The 19,748-nt window shown below is 34.3% G+C and overlaps 2 protein-coding genes across 6 annotated transcripts in view; one reads left to right on the top strand and one right to left on the bottom strand.

The window, feature by feature from the left end:
• The window catches only part of LOC307164201 (cell surface glycoprotein CD200 receptor 1-A), a 19,757-nt gene extending 9,368 nt beyond the window's left edge, over window positions 1-10,389 (top strand). Inside the window, exons 1-7 of one of the 3 annotated variants that reach the window (XM_079880691.1) lie at window positions 2,718-3,211; window positions 4,143-4,193; window positions 5,775-6,077; window positions 6,356-6,619; window positions 7,504-7,624; window positions 7,738-7,801; window positions 7,924-10,389. In XM_079880691.1, the coding sequence (XP_079736817.1) occupies window positions 3,142-3,211; window positions 4,143-4,193; window positions 5,775-6,077; window positions 6,356-6,619; window positions 7,504-7,624; window positions 7,738-7,801; window positions 7,924-8,016 (966 nt within the window). In that variant the 5' untranslated portion in view covers window positions 2,718-3,141 and the 3' untranslated portion in view covers window positions 8,017-10,389. Of the gene's footprint in view, window positions 1-2,717; window positions 3,212-4,142; window positions 4,194-5,774; window positions 6,078-6,355; window positions 6,620-7,503; window positions 7,625-7,737; window positions 7,802-7,923 lie in introns of those variants that run through there. The other 2 variants (XM_079880693.1, XM_079880692.1) reach the window with 2 other exon arrangements.
• On the bottom strand, window positions 10,005-19,748 carry LOC307164202 (uncharacterized protein). Of its 3 annotated transcripts, XR_013822239.1 has the most exons (5): window positions 19,475-19,709; window positions 19,234-19,256; window positions 18,900-18,940; window positions 12,544-12,626; window positions 10,005-11,435 (listed from the first exon to the last, which is right to left on the bottom strand). XR_013822239.1 is itself a non-coding variant. In XM_079880694.1 (4 exons), the coding sequence occupies exons 1-4, from the start codon at window positions 19,738-19,740 to the stop codon at window positions 11,256-11,258; spliced, it is 510 nt and encodes a 169-aa protein (XP_079736820.1). In that variant the 5' UTR covers window positions 19,741-19,748; the 3' UTR covers window positions 10,701-11,255. The 3 variants fall into 3 exon arrangements, 2 of the variants coding, with proteins under 2 accessions (XP_079736820.1, XP_079736821.1); XM_079880694.1 differs by lacking the exon at window positions 12,544-12,626 and having other exon boundaries at window positions 10,701-11,435; window positions 19,475-19,748; XM_079880695.1 differs by lacking the exon at window positions 12,544-12,626 and having other exon boundaries at window positions 10,959-11,435; window positions 18,900-18,937; window positions 19,475-19,585.

Below are 19,748 nucleotides of genomic sequence, written 5' to 3'. Positions count from 1 at the left end.
GCAGGATGTGGGTGGGGAAAACTCTGCTTTCTCCTGTGTGTATGGGAAAGGGGAGGGACAGAGGGAACAGGCAAGACAAACTCCTACGTTTAACATAGACAATGTCTGCTTGACAACTTATTATGGAGCTGGGAACAAGCCCAAAATAAGCAACTACACTTTAGAAAAAAGCCCAAAAAAACCGCAACCCGCGACTACCAATATTTGTAAGCGACTTTACAGAAAAACAAGACTTGGCAACACTGATGGACGGGTTAAAAACATGCGGAACAAGCTCCTACTGGCTATAGTCTCTAGCCTCTAGCCAAAAAAGCCTCCGATGATGCAAAATGATAAAATCATATTTTTGCATCATCTGAGTTTTTTTTCCAGAGACACAATACAGAAATCTCTCGTCTCAGGGGGACACGAGGGAAGGAAGCACGGTCATTCGAAAATACTACCGGGTTTCTACTGATACAAAGCTTAATGCTAATAGGTGAAGTACCCCTTTAAATGAACGTACTATCAAACAGCAACCTCTGAGCAATATAGTTTCCTCTGGCCCACTTTAGCACTGGTGATTTCTGGGAAGATTCCTAAGACTGTGCAAATGTGAGTTTCTCCCACTGATACATGGCATTCAGAAGACGTGTATTTATGTGTGTCTCCAAAGTACAAGTTGTCTACAAGTAAAGTTTAAATGTACTAATGCATCTCCAACTCTGATATTGTTCTGATTACACACATACTGTAATATACCATCATATCTTGTGTGGCCACTTCAAACTTAAAACCACTGTATGGAGATATAGAAGACCACAATTGTTCATTCAGGTCAGAAAACCACAGTAAAGCCCATATATTGGTCTCATATTATAATTTACTTTTAAACAGATTTCCAGTTGAACTTCCTCAGCAGCTGCTGCCAGCTCACTCTCAAATGTTTTCAGGGCGATGACTGTTCTTTCCAAACTAAAAATAACCCCACTAATAATAAGTGGAACTGTTTAAAGGTGGATTTTTTTTAGTAAGCATGGAGCTCACATGGTCAAGTTGTGTGGTTAAAGCTCTTTTTAAAGCTAATGTATACATTCAGCAGAGAGGTAAACAAAGAACTATTAAGAACAATTGGGTGTTTGTGTCTGGGGAAGACGTTGATAATGGAAGTTTTGTTATATGTCAGCAGAAAAAAGGTCATTTCTGACTGCATTGCAGATTGCAAAGAGCGTGTGCTTTTCTAATCTGTAGCACTTCATCTGACATCTCACCGCACCAACACATTTGATCTGACAATGGCTAATATCCATGTGTGATTGAAGGGGGGCATGGCTAACCACATCCTGTGTGACTGCATCTGTCTTAACTATGCACAACATCTGCAAAATAATTAACTGACTGTGCTGTTTTTCATAACCTCATTCAACATGCAAGGATTGTCCAGTAACTGAAAATTTGCTTCACCAAAATTCAACCCAGTGAGATCAGTACCACATTATATTTGTTGCAGCACAATGGTTCAGTATGTTGAATAAAACATATATGTTTTTATTGTGGGGATTCATAAATATTTTAAATATATATATTTTATGGAAAATGTCTCTCTCTCTCTCTCTCTCTCTCTCTCTCTCTCTCTCTCTCTCTTTCTTTCCAATGTTGTTTTGGACCCCATTGACTTTCATTGCTTGGGCAAAACAGTTAAAATATCTTCTTTTGTGTAAACCTTTATGCAAACTAAAATAGAAGAAGCATTTTTAATACTGTCATACGGTTTATCTTGCTGCTAAACCACTTGTTTTATTTGCTGAAATGGACTATTTTTCTTACAGGAAGTTGTAAGATATCATCTAAAGCTGCATTAGCATTGGCAAACAGTCATTGCCTCCACTTACTTACCCTCGTAAAATTAATGAATAATGAATATATGAATATATCCACACAAAACAACTGACTGCCAGTACATCTGAAAGAAAAACATGAAAAGTTTTCTTGAACTAATCCACGTAAATAGTTAAAGGGTAACTCTCGCCAAAATGCAATCTAGGGTCTTTTTGTTAAACTACCCGAGGCAAACTTTTGTTTAAAAGCATAATTAGAATGGAAACGCCACCTTTAAGCAAAGTTTCATGTTGTGTCGAGCCTTCTTAGTGTTTTAAAAATAGCGATTTTTGATGCTATCATATTAGTTCCCCAAGCACTCCCATTCAAAAGGCAATTTGACCGAAAATGAAAATACGGTCAAACTTAAAAGTGGAGTTTCCATTCTAATTATGCTTTTACACGAAAGTTTGCCTCGGGTAGATTAACAAAAAGACCAAGATTAACAAAATTACCCTTTAATATAACATTTAGGTGAACAAATATTGGTAATGTTCAGCACATGCTCAGATCACAGGCCGATGAATTCGACCTAGCCGCAAAAAATCGAATATTTCATCCAAACGCTCAAATTGCTTTCGATAATTCCTCATACGCAGATTATCAGAACTCCATGTAGCTACTGTTCTTCACTGGAAATGAATATGTGTCATTTGTCAGAGATAGTGAGTGAAATAATAAATTGAAATGATCCAAACAGCCTTTTGATCTCTCTTTTGGATTACAGCAGATGTTATAAGGTCACATTACTCTATTCATTCCACCAGCTAGATAAAACACCAAAATTAACCAATAAATATCACTTTCTACACATCACACACTGCCAAACTGCAGTCTTCTTGCACTAAGAAAACGCTCTCACATGACTGCCGTGGTTAACAAGACAGGAAGTCAGCATTTTCATGTGGGAGAAGAATATGAAATGATAAAAAAATGGAGGAGTGTACAACAGCGTCACACTGCTGAAGGAAACAAAAGGAGGAGAACTCAGAGAAGGGAAAGAGAGAATGAGTGAACTTTGATAGAGAGATAAACAGATGTGAAAAACTTCCGAAGCTCCACAAATCAGCATGTTTTACTTTATTCTTAAGACTTTGATAAAGTCAGTCTAAGTTTATTGTAAAAAAAAAAAAAAAAAAAAGAGAGGATGCTTGGCATTTTAGTGCTTTTGAAAAAGGTACTTTGACTACAAGTATAGAAGTGCGCATAACCCGGGAGTACAGAGAAAAAAGTACATTTAAAGGTGAGCGAAGAGGAGTCTGACCGGAGATTTGTACTGTAGCGATGGCGAACAGTAAGACATTGATGGTAGTTGTCCTCCTAAGTATCTTTTTGGCAAGAAGTCACACAAGAGGTGAGTTTCAATTTAATTTCATTTTAATATGATACTCTTTAGATCTTTAGGCCTATATAGACGAGCTGGCCTTCTTAGTCAAGCATCCGTTGTTGGCAGATGCCACTTGACTTGATATTTTATTTCTAATTAAATTCATATTTTTATAAGTGTCCCAAAATACTTGGGTATTTGCTTACTGGTGAACATTTTAGAATTGTTTTAATCAGTCAGACAGAGTATATTGAAAGTGTGAAGTGAATCAGAATGGCTGAACTTGATCAACTGGAAAAAGTCTACTTTTATTTTCTTGAACTTAAAATGCAAAGACATTTACAGTGAACTTATGCTTCAGTGGAGCTCATAATGGATGTACACCAGAATGAGGAATCTGATCTCACACGTGCATGTGAAGGCTTTGTGTTTGTTTCTGTATGTGTTTGTTGCTATTTTGAGAGGACATGCCATGACGAAGCGCTCTTCCTCTCAGGGGGGATTCTTGGGGGCAGATGAGTTGCTGAGGTTTTTGAGGGTGACAGAAGCAGCTGAAAAGAAACTGTAAATGTAGAACAGTAAATGTAGCCATTTACTTGGAACCAAATGACATTTGTGGTCTGACTGTTTACAATAATGCCATTGAATGCGGTAGATGGGATGGGATAGCAGTCGTTGCTTTAGGCCAGGTGTTCAAACTACGTATTCTTCAGAATTAGGACATGTTCCTCTTGTGCTACACTAATAATGTTTGTCTAATCTTTGGAGAAAACTGTACACCTCTGACTAATAATAACAAGAAATATGACAAATAAATGTACTAAGCCTTCAATATCCCCTCACTTACTTATGTAATATAACAAAAATTAACTGGAATACACACTTGAGTGAATGATTCTGTTTGCATGTGCTGAGCGCTCACATTAACCGGTTACTAACTGTGCACTAACTGTCCTAGGAGAAGACATTGCATTACAACAGAATCAAAATGCTGAAAAAAAACTGACAGGTCAGACAATATACACTTTTATCATTTACTTTTTTCATTTATATAAATAAACTGGCACTTTTCATGAATAGGGTATAACAGAATACTGACATAAAATCGATTTTAGGTGAAAGAGGATCTTGAACTTAAGAAAACATGAACTCTTTAATCACTATTTTGCGGGGGAATACATACATTAGATGTTTTTAAACTGAGATAATTATTCTAAAAAAAAAAAAAAAAAAACTCTGCTTCTCATGCTTTAAAAAAGTCTTGAGACGCTAAAGTTAACTCTATTGATGGAAAGTGCCAGCTGTGTTACATCTTTTGTTAGATAGAGCTTCTGTGTTGTAACTATTTTTAGGTTTAAAAAAAGGAAATGACACACCAAAGGATAAAACTAGTCTGGCATGGCAGGGAGAGATAAGTTTAGTTTGTAGAGGGAAATACCAATTTTGTTAACACTTTACAATATGGTTCATTAGTTAACCGTAGAACTAACTTGAACTAAGAATAAACAATACTTCTACAGCATTTATTAATCTTAGTTAATATCATTTTCAACATTTACTAATACATTAATAAAATCAAAGGTTGTATTTGTTAACATTAGTTAATGCACTGTGAACTAACATTAACAAACAATGAACAGCTGTATTTTTATTAACTAACACTAACAAAGATTAATAAATACTGTAACAAATGTATTGCTCATTATTAGTTCATGTTAGTTTATACATTAACTAATGTTAACTAATCAACCTTATTGTAAAGTGTTGCCATTTTTTTTTTTTTTTTTTTTTAAATGCATCATACCCACATTTTACTCTCCCGGTCAAAAGTTTGAAATAATTACGTTTTTTTTTTTTTGCTTTCTTATTGTGAAATGAGTCTGTTATGCTCACCAAGGCTGCATTTATTTGATTAAAAATACAGTGAAAACGGTAATGTACTGCGGTAATGTTAAAATAATGTTTTTCTATTTTAATATATTTTAAATTGTAATTTACTCCTGTAAAACCATACTAATATGCTGATTCATCATTTATTGATGAATACAAAATTATTAATCATGGTCCTTATTATTATTATTATTATTAATAATAATAATGTTGAAAACATAATACTTTTTCCAGGATTCTTTGGTGAACAGAAAATTTAAAAGCAGCATTTATTTGAAATAGAAATCTTTTGTAACATTATAAATGTCTTTACTGTCCATTTTGATTAATTGAATGCCTCCTTAAAATAACAAAATTATTATTATTATTATTATTATTATATTTTTTTATTATTATTATTATTATATATATATATATTAAAATTATTATATTAAAATTAATACCAATAAAATACTCTGTATTTTTTATCAAATTAACACAGACTTGGTGAACATAAGAGACTTTTTTTAACAACATTAAAAAATATTATTTCAAACTTTTGACCAGTCGTGTATGTTTATATATTTGAATTATATTTGAATTTACTTGAATATGTCAAATGCAGATCACAGTTTTATTGATCTATTTAGTAAACAGATATTTTACTCTAATCCAATTTTTAATCTGATTTATATACAATTAAAAAAAAAATTTCTTTCAGATTTCAAAGAGCAGATCTTTATGGCGGGCAGCGATGCGACATTATGGTGCTACAATAATGTCACTGATGTCAAATGGAATGAATTCATTTATATTGTGTGGAACATCAGCATGCAGGGTAGAAAATGTTATCTTGGTTTGTCACCCAAACTGGACAACACTTGTAATGATGGAAAGAGGCTGTACAACACTTCAGATGGAGTTTCATTATTCATTCCCAAGATTTCAATGGAAGATGAAGGATTTTACTCTTGCGATTTATCAGTAAAAGGAGGAAGCACTGCTATAAATGTCTCTGTAAGCGGTGAGTTCAATTTCAAATTATTGTAACACTATTGTAAAAACTGTGAAGATTTGAAAACGCAGGTTAGGTGTAATTCCACTATCACTAACAACTGATGTTATTAACTTTCATTCAGTGATAGACTACATCTCTCTGTTTCATTGTAGTCATCATGAACCAGTGAAGAATTCAATTTGTTGTACAAAAAAATAGTATTTAGAGTTAGCAATGAAGACAACAATATATAATGATGATATCATAAGGATATTCAAATTAAATTAAAGTTCTATGTTTTAAAGTGACCCGCCTGGAAACTTATCTGGACAGTGAAAATGGTCAGGCTGTCTGTAAGGCCACATATAAAAAGATGGCACCCACTCTCCACTGGGAACCTGCCTTGAACTTTTCCTTCAGCAACGCTTCTGGCCAGAAGGCTGACATGTTTTTTATTGAGAATCGAGTAAATCTTCCTGATAATATGACCATCAGTGACCTCAGCTGTGTGGCCTCATACCCATATCTGCAACAGAAGAGCACACTGGATATTAGGCCAACAACACCAAGTGAGTGCAATGTATTTGAAAAGGAATTTACAATTTTATTTTATTTTATTTTTTTTATTTTTAAGTGGATCAGTAGTAAATTCTGTTGTGAATTCTCATTTAATGCATGCATATACATTGTTGGACATGTTATTGGACAAATAAACCAGTGAGAGTGTGAAAGTGTTTCGGAAAGGTTACTACCTTCTAAAAGTCCACAGAGTCAAATTTCCTAATATTTTGCAATGAAATATGAAGCAAATTTGACCACATTTAGTAAAGTGGCTTGTATTAAAAAGGAATCGGTTTTAGTTTTACAGATTAATGGAATCACTTTACAATAAAGTTTAATTTGTTAACATTGGTTTATGAAATATTTATCATGAACTAACAATGATCAATACTTCTACAGCATTTATTAATTTTAGTTAATGCTGATGTATAATACTTTTTTTAAGTTGTATTAGTTAATTCACTGTGACCTAACATGAATAAACAATGGACAATTATATTTTATAAACTTACATCAATAATATTTCACTCATAGTTTGTTACTAACTCATAACTAATGTTAACAAATTAGACCTTATTGTAAAGTGTTACAGACTTTATTGAATTTTTTTAACAAATGGGGGTGAAACTTGTTTTTCTGCTATATTACATATAGCGTTACCACTTTATTTTACAGTGTTATTGTTACGTTACATGTCTTGCTATAGTAATAATAGTAAATTATGCCTAATTACATGCAACTAACCCTAAATCTGTAGTAAGTATATGTTGTTACTTAATATTACTTAGTAAATGTATAATTACACTGTAACAAGGACACCTTCAAATAAAATGTAACCTGTGTAACATTAATTATTATTACAATGGAAATAATCTCTCTTCTCTCTCTTCAGACACAAAATCAACACCATTTTGGCCAACAACAACAATTATTGCCATATCTGGTTCTGTTTTTTTTATTCTTGTGTCTCTGGCCATGGTTTACAAACTACGCAAAAAAATCAAGCACTTAAGGTGGGTTATTTTACTGCCTTGATTCACTGCTGTTGAATCGCTTTGCATGGTATGATGACTAATTAATACAGAAATGTCTGATCGATATCTAATTGTCTTTGTGTTCTCTTTAGTTCATTGAAGATGCTTTGCTGCAAATCCAAAATCTCACCGCCAGCTGAAGACAAACCACCCCAGGTGAGACGTCTCTGTCAGACCCGTTTGTTTTGTATCGTACACTAAACTCAGTTATTCACTATGTAAGGTCCATTGTAAAAGTGCTTTGTATTGCTCACTAAAGCTTATGTCTGTGTGTTTAGCCTACTGATGTGGAAGAGGTGGAGCCTTACGCAAGTTATATCCAGCGAGTCAATTCCATCTACAACTCCTCAGCTGAACTCTGCAATGCCTGATCGGCACAACACACACTCACTTTTCATGATGAAACAGGATACCAGAAGAGCACTGAGACTTAAGAGGGCAAAGGCATGTCCGTGGTTAAAATTGCATATGAAAAACAATACTAGTGGAAAAACAGTCATCTCATGAGAGCATCCCCAAAGCAAACAGCGCCTGACTGAGGAACAAAAGTCACACTGAGTCAAATCATGAAACCTATTGACAGAGGAACATTTGTCTTAGTATATGATGAAGAATGACTGGGACAACTTCAGAATCAGTGATATCACTAATATGTAGATTTGTAGACACAGTGCCTGGTTAGATATTAATCATTTGTACAAATCGTTCTTTTCACATTTGTACATATCTTTCCTTTCAGAGAGTAAAAGGTAAAAATCTACCCGCTAATAATACTAAAGTTTTTACATATTGCACAGAATCCAAATGATATAAATACATTTTATCACTTCACATTTCAGTATTGCTTATGTTCGTATTTTTGAGTTTAATACATCAACCTTTTAAAAAATAAAGGTTCCAAATAAGTGGTTTTTGTAGCAATGTCATAGAAGAACCATTTTTGTGCCACAATGTTCCAGTGAACAATTCTTAAAAGATCCAAGTGTGAAGAACTTTTTAATCATCTAAATAACAGTTTTCCACCGACTCACTCTTAAAAATAAAGGTTCTTTATTGGCATTGATGATTCCGTAAAGAACCTTTAACATCCATTGTGCCTTTTCATTGCACAAAAGGTTCTTAACAGTAGAAAAACATCCTTTTTATTTTAGATTTTTATTGATTGATAAAATGTTCTTCACATTAAGAAAAACATGCTTAGTGTTAAGAACTGAAAGGTTCTTTGAGGAACCAAAAATGGTTCTTATGGCATCCATTTTTGTCCATGGATGTTTAAGGTTCTTCGTGGAACCATCTATGACAGTAAGAGGCATTATTTTTAAGAGTGTAGAGTTTTATTTTTTTAACCAATGATGTTGGATGTATTTGTAAAAATTGGCCTTTCTAATAGGCCACAAATTATCAATGTTATATATTGAGTATGTGACTTTTTACCTGCTTTTAACATGGCCCCTTCAGTGTTACATACGAATGTCACATTGTGAGATTTGTGGTCAGGTGATGGCGAGTCAGACACACTCAGTCACACTGTCCCCTTGATTCAGGGTGATTCAGTGGAACGATGTGGAAACTTAGGGGTAATTGAACACTATCTGAATGCTTGTAACTGGAAACAGAAGCTCAGGTACGCCCTCAGTTATCACACAGATACTCCTCCAGAAACTGAAACTGGTGGGATGCTGACCAAAATCTTTTTTGATGTTGTTGTGGGATTCCCCAAGAACTATGACAGAGTAAATTTTCATTAGATTCAAGTTTAGATTTTAAAGCTTTGTACCTTTGTCTCACGATCTACTTCTACTATCACACTCTACATGGCAGACAACACGAAAAGCAGATTGCTCCCTCAAGTGGATGTTTATTGGTAGTATAATTTTATTGAAACCCCTATAGACCTTATTCACAGCATCTCCATCTTTGATTTTTAATGGGAATGAAAGCGAGTGTGAGGGATAGAAATATATCTCTTCCGTGGGTTGAACTGTTATTTAATGGGTTTTTGGATTGTTCTGCTGACAAAACACTGCAAAAATACCTTTCCAAGAAATGACGGTAGACAAAAAAATTCCAGACAACATTATAAGTGATCTTGGAGTTATACAGCTTTTTAGCGGATGCCATTGAAACACAGCTTTCCCTCACAGCCTCGCGTTCATACCTGTCGACGGAACAGGGCTATATAAATAAAACTTCTTCTTCTGTCATGGCGCTGCTCTGAATAAGGTTTATTAAAGCTATACATTAACAGGGGTGTAAAACATAGCAAAAAATAAATATTCGGTTATCATGATTAAATCTTAACTCTATATTTATATATTGAGTAGGCTACATTTCTTAAGGCTACTTCTCACAATTTTTACTTCAGTGAATATTTCTCATGGTAGATTTATTTTTGAGAATTGATTCATGTACAGGTACATTTCTTGGCTTTGATACAAAAAAGCTATTTGGACATTTCTATCATTATTAACTAAAAAAAGATACAATTTACATTGCATGTCACATATGGGGAAAGTTGTCACAACATACTCTGCCAATAGACAATCCATTTTAGGCCTTTTAAAATTTAAAAGCACAAATTGTTGATGAAACTAAAATAAAATTACATTACTATTATAAAATTACAACATACAACATGCATATGAATACTTGCCCTATTATTGCCCCTGACATTTATTAAAAGTATGTTCCTTCGTTACATGTAATCAACTTTAGTATGTGTTTTTGATATGTAGGCTACTTTTTTATTTTTGCCTATATGTCAGTGTGGTTTTATTTTGTTCACTTGTTTACCCAACATATGATGATACTAGAATTTTAGTTTGGATGACAGAATTCACAAAACAATAACTTAAGATTTTTGAAATCATCATACTGTACAAAACATAGAAAACACACATTTGTGTAATTGGACCTGTAGTTAGTTACAGGACACATGTGACAACTAGCCCTGTTGTTGTTTCACTCAAATTTTTAACTTTCTTACAACTTAAAATGTTGCGTTATAATGATTTACCTGGATTTAACTTGTTGTGACAACCAAATATACAAGTTGACACTTAAGACAGCTTTATTTCAATAATACAGCTTTTTATTTCGAGTTGACTGAACTAAACATTTTAAACACTTATTTTTCTAAGTCAAACAAAAGTTTATTTTTTTACAGTGTATGTAAATTAATAATTTATTCATCATACCAAACACATTTGATTCTTCTTTGATGATTGAGAACTTCAGGAGTCATTAGAAAAATATAAATCTCTCTTGAGTTTCATTATTCAAATTTATATAACACATACACATACAGGAAGATAAACATAATATGCAATTTTATTCACTGTGCGCACATAGATAAAGGCAGTTATTACTTACAATGCATCAAAATATCAAAAATCTTTAATATGTTATACTTCATGTTGTAAATATGCAGTGGGGGAATAAAAAAAAACAGATCTGAAATGAAAACCTCCATAAATTAATTAAAACGAATAATACAAATTCTGAATATCATCCTATACAAAGTCAACAAGTGCTCAAAGTTGTGTTTGTGTATCTCAGGTGTCCATTCTGGCTGAATGTGCTGATTTCAGCCACATAAGCATGTCAGTGCTCAACCCATGAGCACATAATCATCTGAACAGTCCTCACTGCTTTTTTGTTTGGCCACGTCTGTTGTCTTTTGAGGGAGCATTACAACGGCATAATCACAATCGGTGTCCTCCAAGTCTCGAGTAGGCCTTTCTGGATTGATAGTAGTGTGGTCAATAGAGGCATAGAGGACATCTTCTGTCTGTGCAGAGAGAAAACACAAGCATGCGAATTATGATGAGGAAGTTTTTTAACTGGTATTAAAAAAAAGAAAAAGCAGTATTCATTGTGTTAGTGTGAGACAAAGGTCACAGCCCCTAATGTTTACTCTACGTATCTAATGTTTACTCTACGTATAACAATGGGGTATTGTCAGAGAAACTGTGAACTTTGAGCTAGAATCAAACTGTTCAACATTTTCTTATTAAAACTTTATTTATTATTTATTGTTTGTTTACTACAACTTCCCTGAAAAAAAAAGAAAGAGTTGTATATGGATTTTTTTTTTCCATATTGTGTGGCTTAAAGAAGCAGAATAAATCAGGGTGGTGTCACCCTGTGGTTAAATGTCTTTACAATAAGGTTTCATTAGTTAATAGTTAATGCCTTAATTAAAATGTTAACTAAAATACAATGAGTTACTCATTTGTTACAGTATTTATTAATCTTTGTTAAAGTTAGTTAATAAAAATACAACTGTTTATTGTTAGTTAATGTCACCTCAGGTTGATTAAATAATGTTAAAAGTAATGTATCAGTAAGTGTAGAAATTGCCATTAACAAAGATTAATAAATGCATTAAAATTATTTTTCCTTGTTAGTTCCCCTAGTGAAAAGTAAATGTACTAAAATGTATTTTAAAACTATACTACAAATGCATTTACATATTTATGTACTTAATATACTCTGCAATTGTACTTTTAGTATACCAAATAGATATACTTAAAGAGTCTGCTAAATTGAAACAACTAATTTTGTACTTAATGCACTTTAGTTATCCGGAAGTAGTGCTGAGGTGCAACTAAAGATATACTGAAGTACATTTGATTGTGCTGAAGTGAAACTATTGCAAGTATACTTACACTTTAAATATCTTGCATTTAAATTATACATACTATCCTTACTAATAGTGATATTAAACACAGGCTTAATGTTAAGAAATATGCATGGTGCAATAAAGAAGAACTCCAAATAATGTTTAATTATAATATTTATATCAGTAAGTCTCAAGCAATATGTCAGTAAATATATTAATGGGTTTGTATTATAGTTAGTATGAAATAAATGTAGGCCTATTTTAAATAGGCTACATTTTGGCATAGGTTTCTTCTACGGTGGCCGAGAGAGCTCAATGCGCTGCAACTGAAGAACACACATGCAAATAGAAAAACACCTGCAAATTAAGAAAACATTTTCATTAGTTTCACAACACATGTGTGCTCCAAAAACTCACAACACAACCAAATACAGTTACGCGCTGCAAAAGTTCACAACACAACCAAATACAGAAACGCGCTGCAAATATCACAGACCACAACGGAAATGTTTCCAGGGGACCCCAATAAGTGACGAACCCGGCTGGGGCTTATTGGTCGTGAGCGTCGCTATGACCTACTTTGAAGTGAACACTTTGGAGTGAGCAGGGCACTAGTGTGCCATTATGTAGCCGTTTGGAAAGTACTTGGTGAAGGGAGCAACGAAAGACAACGCAATTTCCTCATTTATTTTCACCTGGGATGTTCCCATGACAATGCAGCACGGTGTCCATCAGCCGAATAGGTGTTGTTACGACAGACATTTCTTATTATTGCTGTTAACATAACTGTTGCAAATAAAAATAAATTTTCAGTTTTTAAAATACGTGTTTTATTTTTGTGAGTGTCTCAACTTTAAAACTTGCCGTCTCATCTTTGGACCCTGCATTACCTAACATTTCCTATGAAACGTATTTAAACATAAAATGCCAATATTTTAGATTTAAATTTTAGATTTATATTTGATTTAAAGATTAATATCTTACCCTCATGTTCTTTATTTTTAATTTTTACATTTTTAGTTTTCAGCTTGTTAAATCTTCTTTTCTCATTTGTTTTCTGATGACATTGAACATATACAGTTTGTATATTGTAAACAAAGTTGTCATGAACATACAGAAATGTAATATATGTCAATATATGTAAATTACATATATAATGTCAGTGCCCATGTATGTCTTCTGCCTATATGAGAATATAAGTAAAATTCATATATGTAAAACACATAGACATATATGAAACATATATTTCAAAATATAGCAAAAATGGCCGTTTTCATGTAAGTGCCATATATTTTCCCGTATATGCACATAAATGTGAAATATATGTAAGACGCATAGGCTATATGTATACATGCATATATGTACTTATTTCCATAGTACATACTTTCACTATATATTATTCACTTAAATATATTATTTTTAATAAACTAATGCAGTGTTTTCTTTGTCATTTTTGACAAATACATCCACAAAGTTCCATAACCATATGCCAAAGCTTTAAAAATGCATGCATGTTTACATTTATTAAATATGTGGAAAACAAATATGTATGTCACATATTTATACTTAATGTTGTCCATATATGCTAGAAACCAATACTATACTGTAATATATGCAGATATATGGTATCATATATGGATGAACTCAAATATTTTCTTCACTTGTTTGGACACATAAATGTTCATATATGTTGCAGGCATATATTGTGTTCTCAGATAAGTCACATATATGTATAGATATATGTCATGCTATTTAAAATATAAGTACATATATGGCCATATATTACATTTTTGTATGGTATGTTTTGCAAAAAATTCGCATGCACTGAAACACAAGCAGTCCTGCACGTTCACATTCTTCCACCAATGAACGGAGCTGTGTTTTAGTGCGTGCGCAAGAATAAAACAAATGTTATCTCGATTTATGCAATCACTTCCTGGAGCGTTAATGAAAGATCGTGTCAGGTAAAAGGGAAGCAAAAAAATATTATGCAGATGATATTTAATGTTTTGTTTGCTGGCTTTATTTCTTACACAGCTTCAAGTTTAACGCACTTTCGTGTTCTATACAGGCCGTTTCGTGTTTATTTCCACGCACTGTGCCTATATTGAGACTTTTCTCTGCGATTTGCAGTCTTTAAATCCATATAATTTGTGCTGTCATCCGACGGAAAATTCTGTTTGCTTATAGCAGTACTTGTAACAGTATAGAAAGAACACAAAGGAACCCCAGTTTTGCGTGATGGCACAGCTGGTAAACCGAGTGCGTGGGGTGGGGATGGGGGGGTCAGTTAAAAGTCAGTAAAATGTCAGTAAAATGTCAGTAAAAGGCAAAAATTCTTAAACTGTGCCATTATTTATACAAATTACTTTATTGTAGCCTATTTGAAGCACACGATGATGATGCCATTAGCACACTTCAAGTTTACTTAAAATGCTATTGCTTCAAGTTTACTTAAAATGCTATTGCAGTGCGTTTTAAAATCACTGTATTGTTGTATCACACAATTGTAATGTCATCAAAATACATTTTAAGTTTATGCTGAGTGAATTCTGCATTTCAAAACTTGAATACAAGAGTATATTTAAAGTGTACTTAAGTATACTTGGAATAGTCAAGTCACCTTTATTTAAATAGCACTTTTTACAATACAGATTGCATCAAAGCAGCTTCACAGTCAGAGATAAGTTTGTATAATAGTGGAATAGTTCAGCGTTGTGGCAGGAGGGACATTATGTCTCAATCTCTCCATCAGGGAATGGAGGTTAAAATAGAAACCAGTCACTTCAACGTGGTGTCAGTGACTAACACTAGGGGTCCCCCATGGAAAACGCCACAGCAGCTGAACTGTGTTATGAGGTCTTGGCTGTGCAAATGTTGGCAAGCCCCTATGTTAACAAGCACACTCTCAACATCGTAACAATGCCCCATGTAAGCCATGTAGTCCTTTGTTCCACATGGAGACAGAGAGGACAGTACTAACCATGGGAATAGGTCGCTTCAGCCAGTCTTTTGACCTTGTTTTGAGGTGTGTATTTTGATCTTAACATCTTTAGTAAAGTAAGTAAAGTCTGACCTAAATTTTAAGCATTTTAAATGATCTAATTCAAAACGAAAACAAATATTCTCAGTTTAAGTCATTTGTATAACCAACAAGATGCATGCTCTTGTTGGTCATCATTACAACAGCCAACATCTTCTATTACTACTTTAGTATTATAGGACAGTACACTTTTCAATTAATTTAATTAAACCAAGTAATTTAGGTTTATAATGGGTCTGGTTCTCACCTTATTGATGAACAGGAATTGTAGTTTGCGATTAAAGCTACTAGTTCCTCCATCAAATTCAGCTGCCTCTGTAATAATCTTCTGATATGTGCAGCCCAATCAAGTGAAAATCGCTGCACGACATAAATGAATGAATCCCGTTCCCCACACGGATTTCACCTCAGATTCAAATTCATGAACTTTAACATTAGAATTTGTTTACGTCATCTGGGTGAGAGCAACATGCTTGTTGCTTAAAGCTTTCCGGTTATTGTTGGCAACATGCTAGCTGCTTAAACTTTTCAGTTATTGGCAACATCCTTGTTATAATAATAATAAACTTTATTTTATATAGCGCATTTAAAGCAGCTTCTCAAGGCACTTTACACAATAAAAATACAAAGAGAGAGAAAAAATACAGATAGAAATACAAAGCGTACAAAAAACATAAAAACACACTGGAATACAAAATAATTAAAACCATCAAGAAAAAGCTAACCTAAAAAAAAAATTGTTTTTAGGTTGGATTTAAAAATGCTTAGATTTTGTGCATCTTTCAAATGAGAAGTGAATGCGTTCTAGAGTCTAGGAGCATATGAGAAAGCCCTGTCCCCTACAGATCTGTGGAACAGCCAAAAGACCAGGGGAGCGCAAATGACGCTTAGGGATATATACAGTTAAAAAAGCACAGACAGATACTGAGGGGGCAGACCATGCAGTGTCTTATACTGTATGTGAGCATAAGGATTTTAAAATCAATGCGGAACCTGATCGGGAGCCAGTTCAAGGACTTCATTATTGGAGAAATCTGTTCATTTCTTCTGACTCCAGTCAGGATCCTAGCAGCAGAATTTAGCACACATTGCAGTTTGTTGAGTGTGGTTTTAGGAACCCCAGCAAGAAGTGCATTGCAGTAGTCAATGTGGGAAAAAGCAAAAGTACTGATTAGCCACTCAGTCACAGGAAAAGATAGCATAGGGCAAAGTCTAGCAATATTTCTGAGATTAAAAAAAAGGTATTCTTAACAAAATTGCACATGTGGGTCAAAGACAAACTCTAATCAAATATAACTCGTAAATGTTTTTATTTCGTTTGGAACTCCAAAACAGAGCCATCTATGGTTAACATTAGTGAACCAGCTTTACAAAGCTGACGAGGAGAGCCAATAAGCAAGACCTCAGTCTTATCACTATTAAGACGCAAAAAGTTTTGGGTCATCCATATTTTTATCTCAGAAATACAATGTGAGAGAAAAGAAACATCCACATTTTGGCCAGGCTTAGGCCTTGTCCACACGGACACGGGTATTTTTATAACCGTGACTTTTTTTACGCGGTTCGGCCGTTCGTCCACACGGAAACGCAGTATCAGGTCACTGAAACCGCACATTTTTGAAAACCCCTGCCAGGGTGAGGATTTTCAGAAACGCCGGTTGCAGTGTTGTCGTGTAGACAGTAAAACCGGGGTTTTTGCTTCTGATTCAGGCTTCTGATTGGCCAACGTGGCTTAACGATCGCCGCCTGCTGGTGTGGCATGCTCTTGACAACGCATGATAGCGTGTTTTTTGCATTTTCATGTAGGCGGAGATTTCTTTTAAACCGAGCATGTGTGGACGGGATTTTTTTTTAAAACGCAGGAGGAAAAACTCCGGTTATAAAAATACCCGTGTCCGTGTGGACTATGCCTTAGAGTGAGTATAAATCTTGTTGCCTTAAGCCAGGGGTGTCAAACTCAGTTCCTGGAGGGCCACAGCCCTGCAGAGTTTAGCTTCAACCCTAATTAAACACACCTGATCAGGTAATCAAGTCCTTCAGGCTTATTTGAAAACTGCAGGTGTGTGTGTGTTGAAGCAGGGTTGGAACAAAACTCTGTAGGGCTGTGGCCCTCCAGGAACTGAGTTTGACACCTGTGCCTTAAGCTCATTCAGGTAACTGCATTTAGGGGCATGGTGATCTTCTCAGCTGCTTGTAACAGAACTTCAGAAGAGCACCACTTTGATTTCTCCTGTAAGGGGCATGCTGCCCTTCTCAGATGCTTGTAACAGAAAAGCACCCCTTCACTGCTACCCCCAGTCTCTGCTATTTCAGAGGAACATGCTGCTCCTTTCCGAAATGTCCTATTCTTGTCTGTCTTGCTTTTCCAAATCCAAAAAAAATAAATAAAATAAAAATAAATCCAATCCAATTTTACACAATGTAAAATTACAGCTCAAAATGAATGAATCAACTCAACAATTACATGGCAGAAGCATTAAGGGAACAGTACATCCTGTATTCCCTAAAGGCTTGAGGTCAGCAGTCTTCTTTAATGAGCCAATATCCCAAGTTAGTAATCGTAGTGTGCATTTTTTTCTAAATTACTGTATTAATTATTTATGAATTTGACATTGACTGAATAACATTGCACTGAAGAATAAGATTTCTATTGGGGTAATCCAGACATCATTTATATGCTTTTATCAATGTTGTAAAATATATAAATTATGAACTTTACATTGATTGCATTCAAGGTTTCCATTTGTTTAATCTAGGCGTACTAGCATCATAAATTTATCATAAGTTACGTAAGTTTCACCTCAAGTCATTCGCTTTGACATACTTTCCCACCTGGATTCTATTTCTGTCACATTGGTAGCATCATTTGGAGAAACAGGAAAAAACACTGAGACTAAATGTTTATCATTTGAATACTACATTAAAAAGACTCATTCATAGGAGACTTCATGAATCCCCGAAATGCAAAACAAGCCAACACAACAACCGTTTTTTGAGAAGGAACCAAAAATACCTATGATGAAACATCTGACAAAGATCTAAACTAACACCCTTGTGTTTTAACATGATGTTATCAGATGTGCGAGTTTGAACACCAGTACAGCAGATGTAAAAGGGCTACATACTTTATTCATGTATACGCTATATAAAATTTAAATATTATTTTAACTGTACAGTTTAAATGTATTATTTTGGTAGAACTCTGATATGATTTCACAAGAGCGCCACGACACATGCGCGAGAACTGAGAAGATGACGCAGATGGGTCTCGATGTTGTGTTTAAAATGGTTCTAAAGTGTGCGAGCCACTGTAGTCACTTGGACTATTTTAAACATTGTCTTTACTAACTTTCTGGGCCGGCAAGTTTCGATCCCATAGAAGCCTATGTAGAAGTGAGCCAGCTCTCAGATTTCATCAAAAAGATCTTAATTTGTGTTCCGAAGATGAACGAAAGTCTTACGGGGTTGAAACAACATGAGGGAGAGTAATTACTGACAGAATTTTAATTTTTGGGTGAACTAACCCTTTATGAGTCAAATAAGCTGTCTATTAAACTCCTAACATTATGAATTATTGGCATTCTTACCCGTGTGTCTGCTGCTGTTGCTCTCTGTTTGTCATTATCTTCTAGACAAAACATACAAATTACATGTCAATAAATAGTCACTTCACAATGTAGCCATTCATTGTACACAATAAGTGTCATAGCTGTCCTTTAATGTACATCCTCACAAAATTGACTGTCAGCGACAGAAGTGCGAAGTTTTGTGTGAACCACATGAACTTTGACATAAAACTGAATGCATGCTTGAATCTCTGCCAAAGGTTTGCCTACTCAAATAAAAAGGCACTTCCTTATTAATGCATTAGCTGCAACATGCTATTTCAGAGTATATTATTATCAGAGTAAATTCTCTTACCAGCGCTTTCAAGTTTCTTCTTCCTGAGGATAAAAATATTTAAATTATGTAAAGTCACATGCACAAGGCAATTTTCCATTTCCGAAACATTTAGAAAAGTAGCACTCAGCCAATAGACTTTACAACATAACTTAGATTACTTACTAATTCCCAATAATAATAACATTAACAATAAAACAGAACCTGAATAGACTTCTAGTACATAATCTCAGTAAATCATCAAGCTCTACAGATGCCCTACCTTCGCTTGCAACTTAAATTGCCCATAGTTCCAACAAGCTCAATATGGTTTGTTTTCCGCAGTATAAATACTAAAGCTGCAACCACAAATTGCAGACTGCTGAAACTGCCAGTGTGGTCTAAACCCAGAGTTTCCAACCTGCCAGTCAGACAGAATAAAATAAGAAAGGAAAGATATAGTAAAACAAGAGAGGGATGGAGATAGTCATTCAGTGTAAAGCAGTCAAACAACAGATGGCTTGTATTTCCTGTGTTCTGTGGTTTCATTTGCCTCC

Source organism: Squalius cephalus, assembly GCF_949319135.1.
Source record: "Squalius cephalus genome assembly, chromosome: 9".
NCBI classification, from domain to species: Eukaryota; Metazoa; Chordata; class Actinopteri; order Cypriniformes; family Leuciscidae; genus Squalius; species Squalius cephalus.
The sequence above is the reverse complement of the archived record's forward strand: the minus strand, read 5'-3'. Positions and strand labels throughout refer to the sequence as shown.

Bases quoted from the DNA above. Each gene is read 5' to 3' on its own strand.
- LOC307164202 (XM_079880694.1), bottom strand. From the start codon at position 19,740: ATGAAACCACAGAACACAGGAAATACAAGCCATCTGTTGTTTGACTGC. The intron at 18,941-19,233 runs GTAAGAGAATTT...TGTTTTGTCTAG, and splicing joins GAAGAAACTTGAAAGCGCTG to AAGATAATGACAAACAGAGA. The intron at 11,436-18,899 runs GTAAGAATGCCA...CTCTCTGCACAG, and splicing joins CAACAGCAGCAGACACACGG to ACAGAAGATGTCCTCTATGC.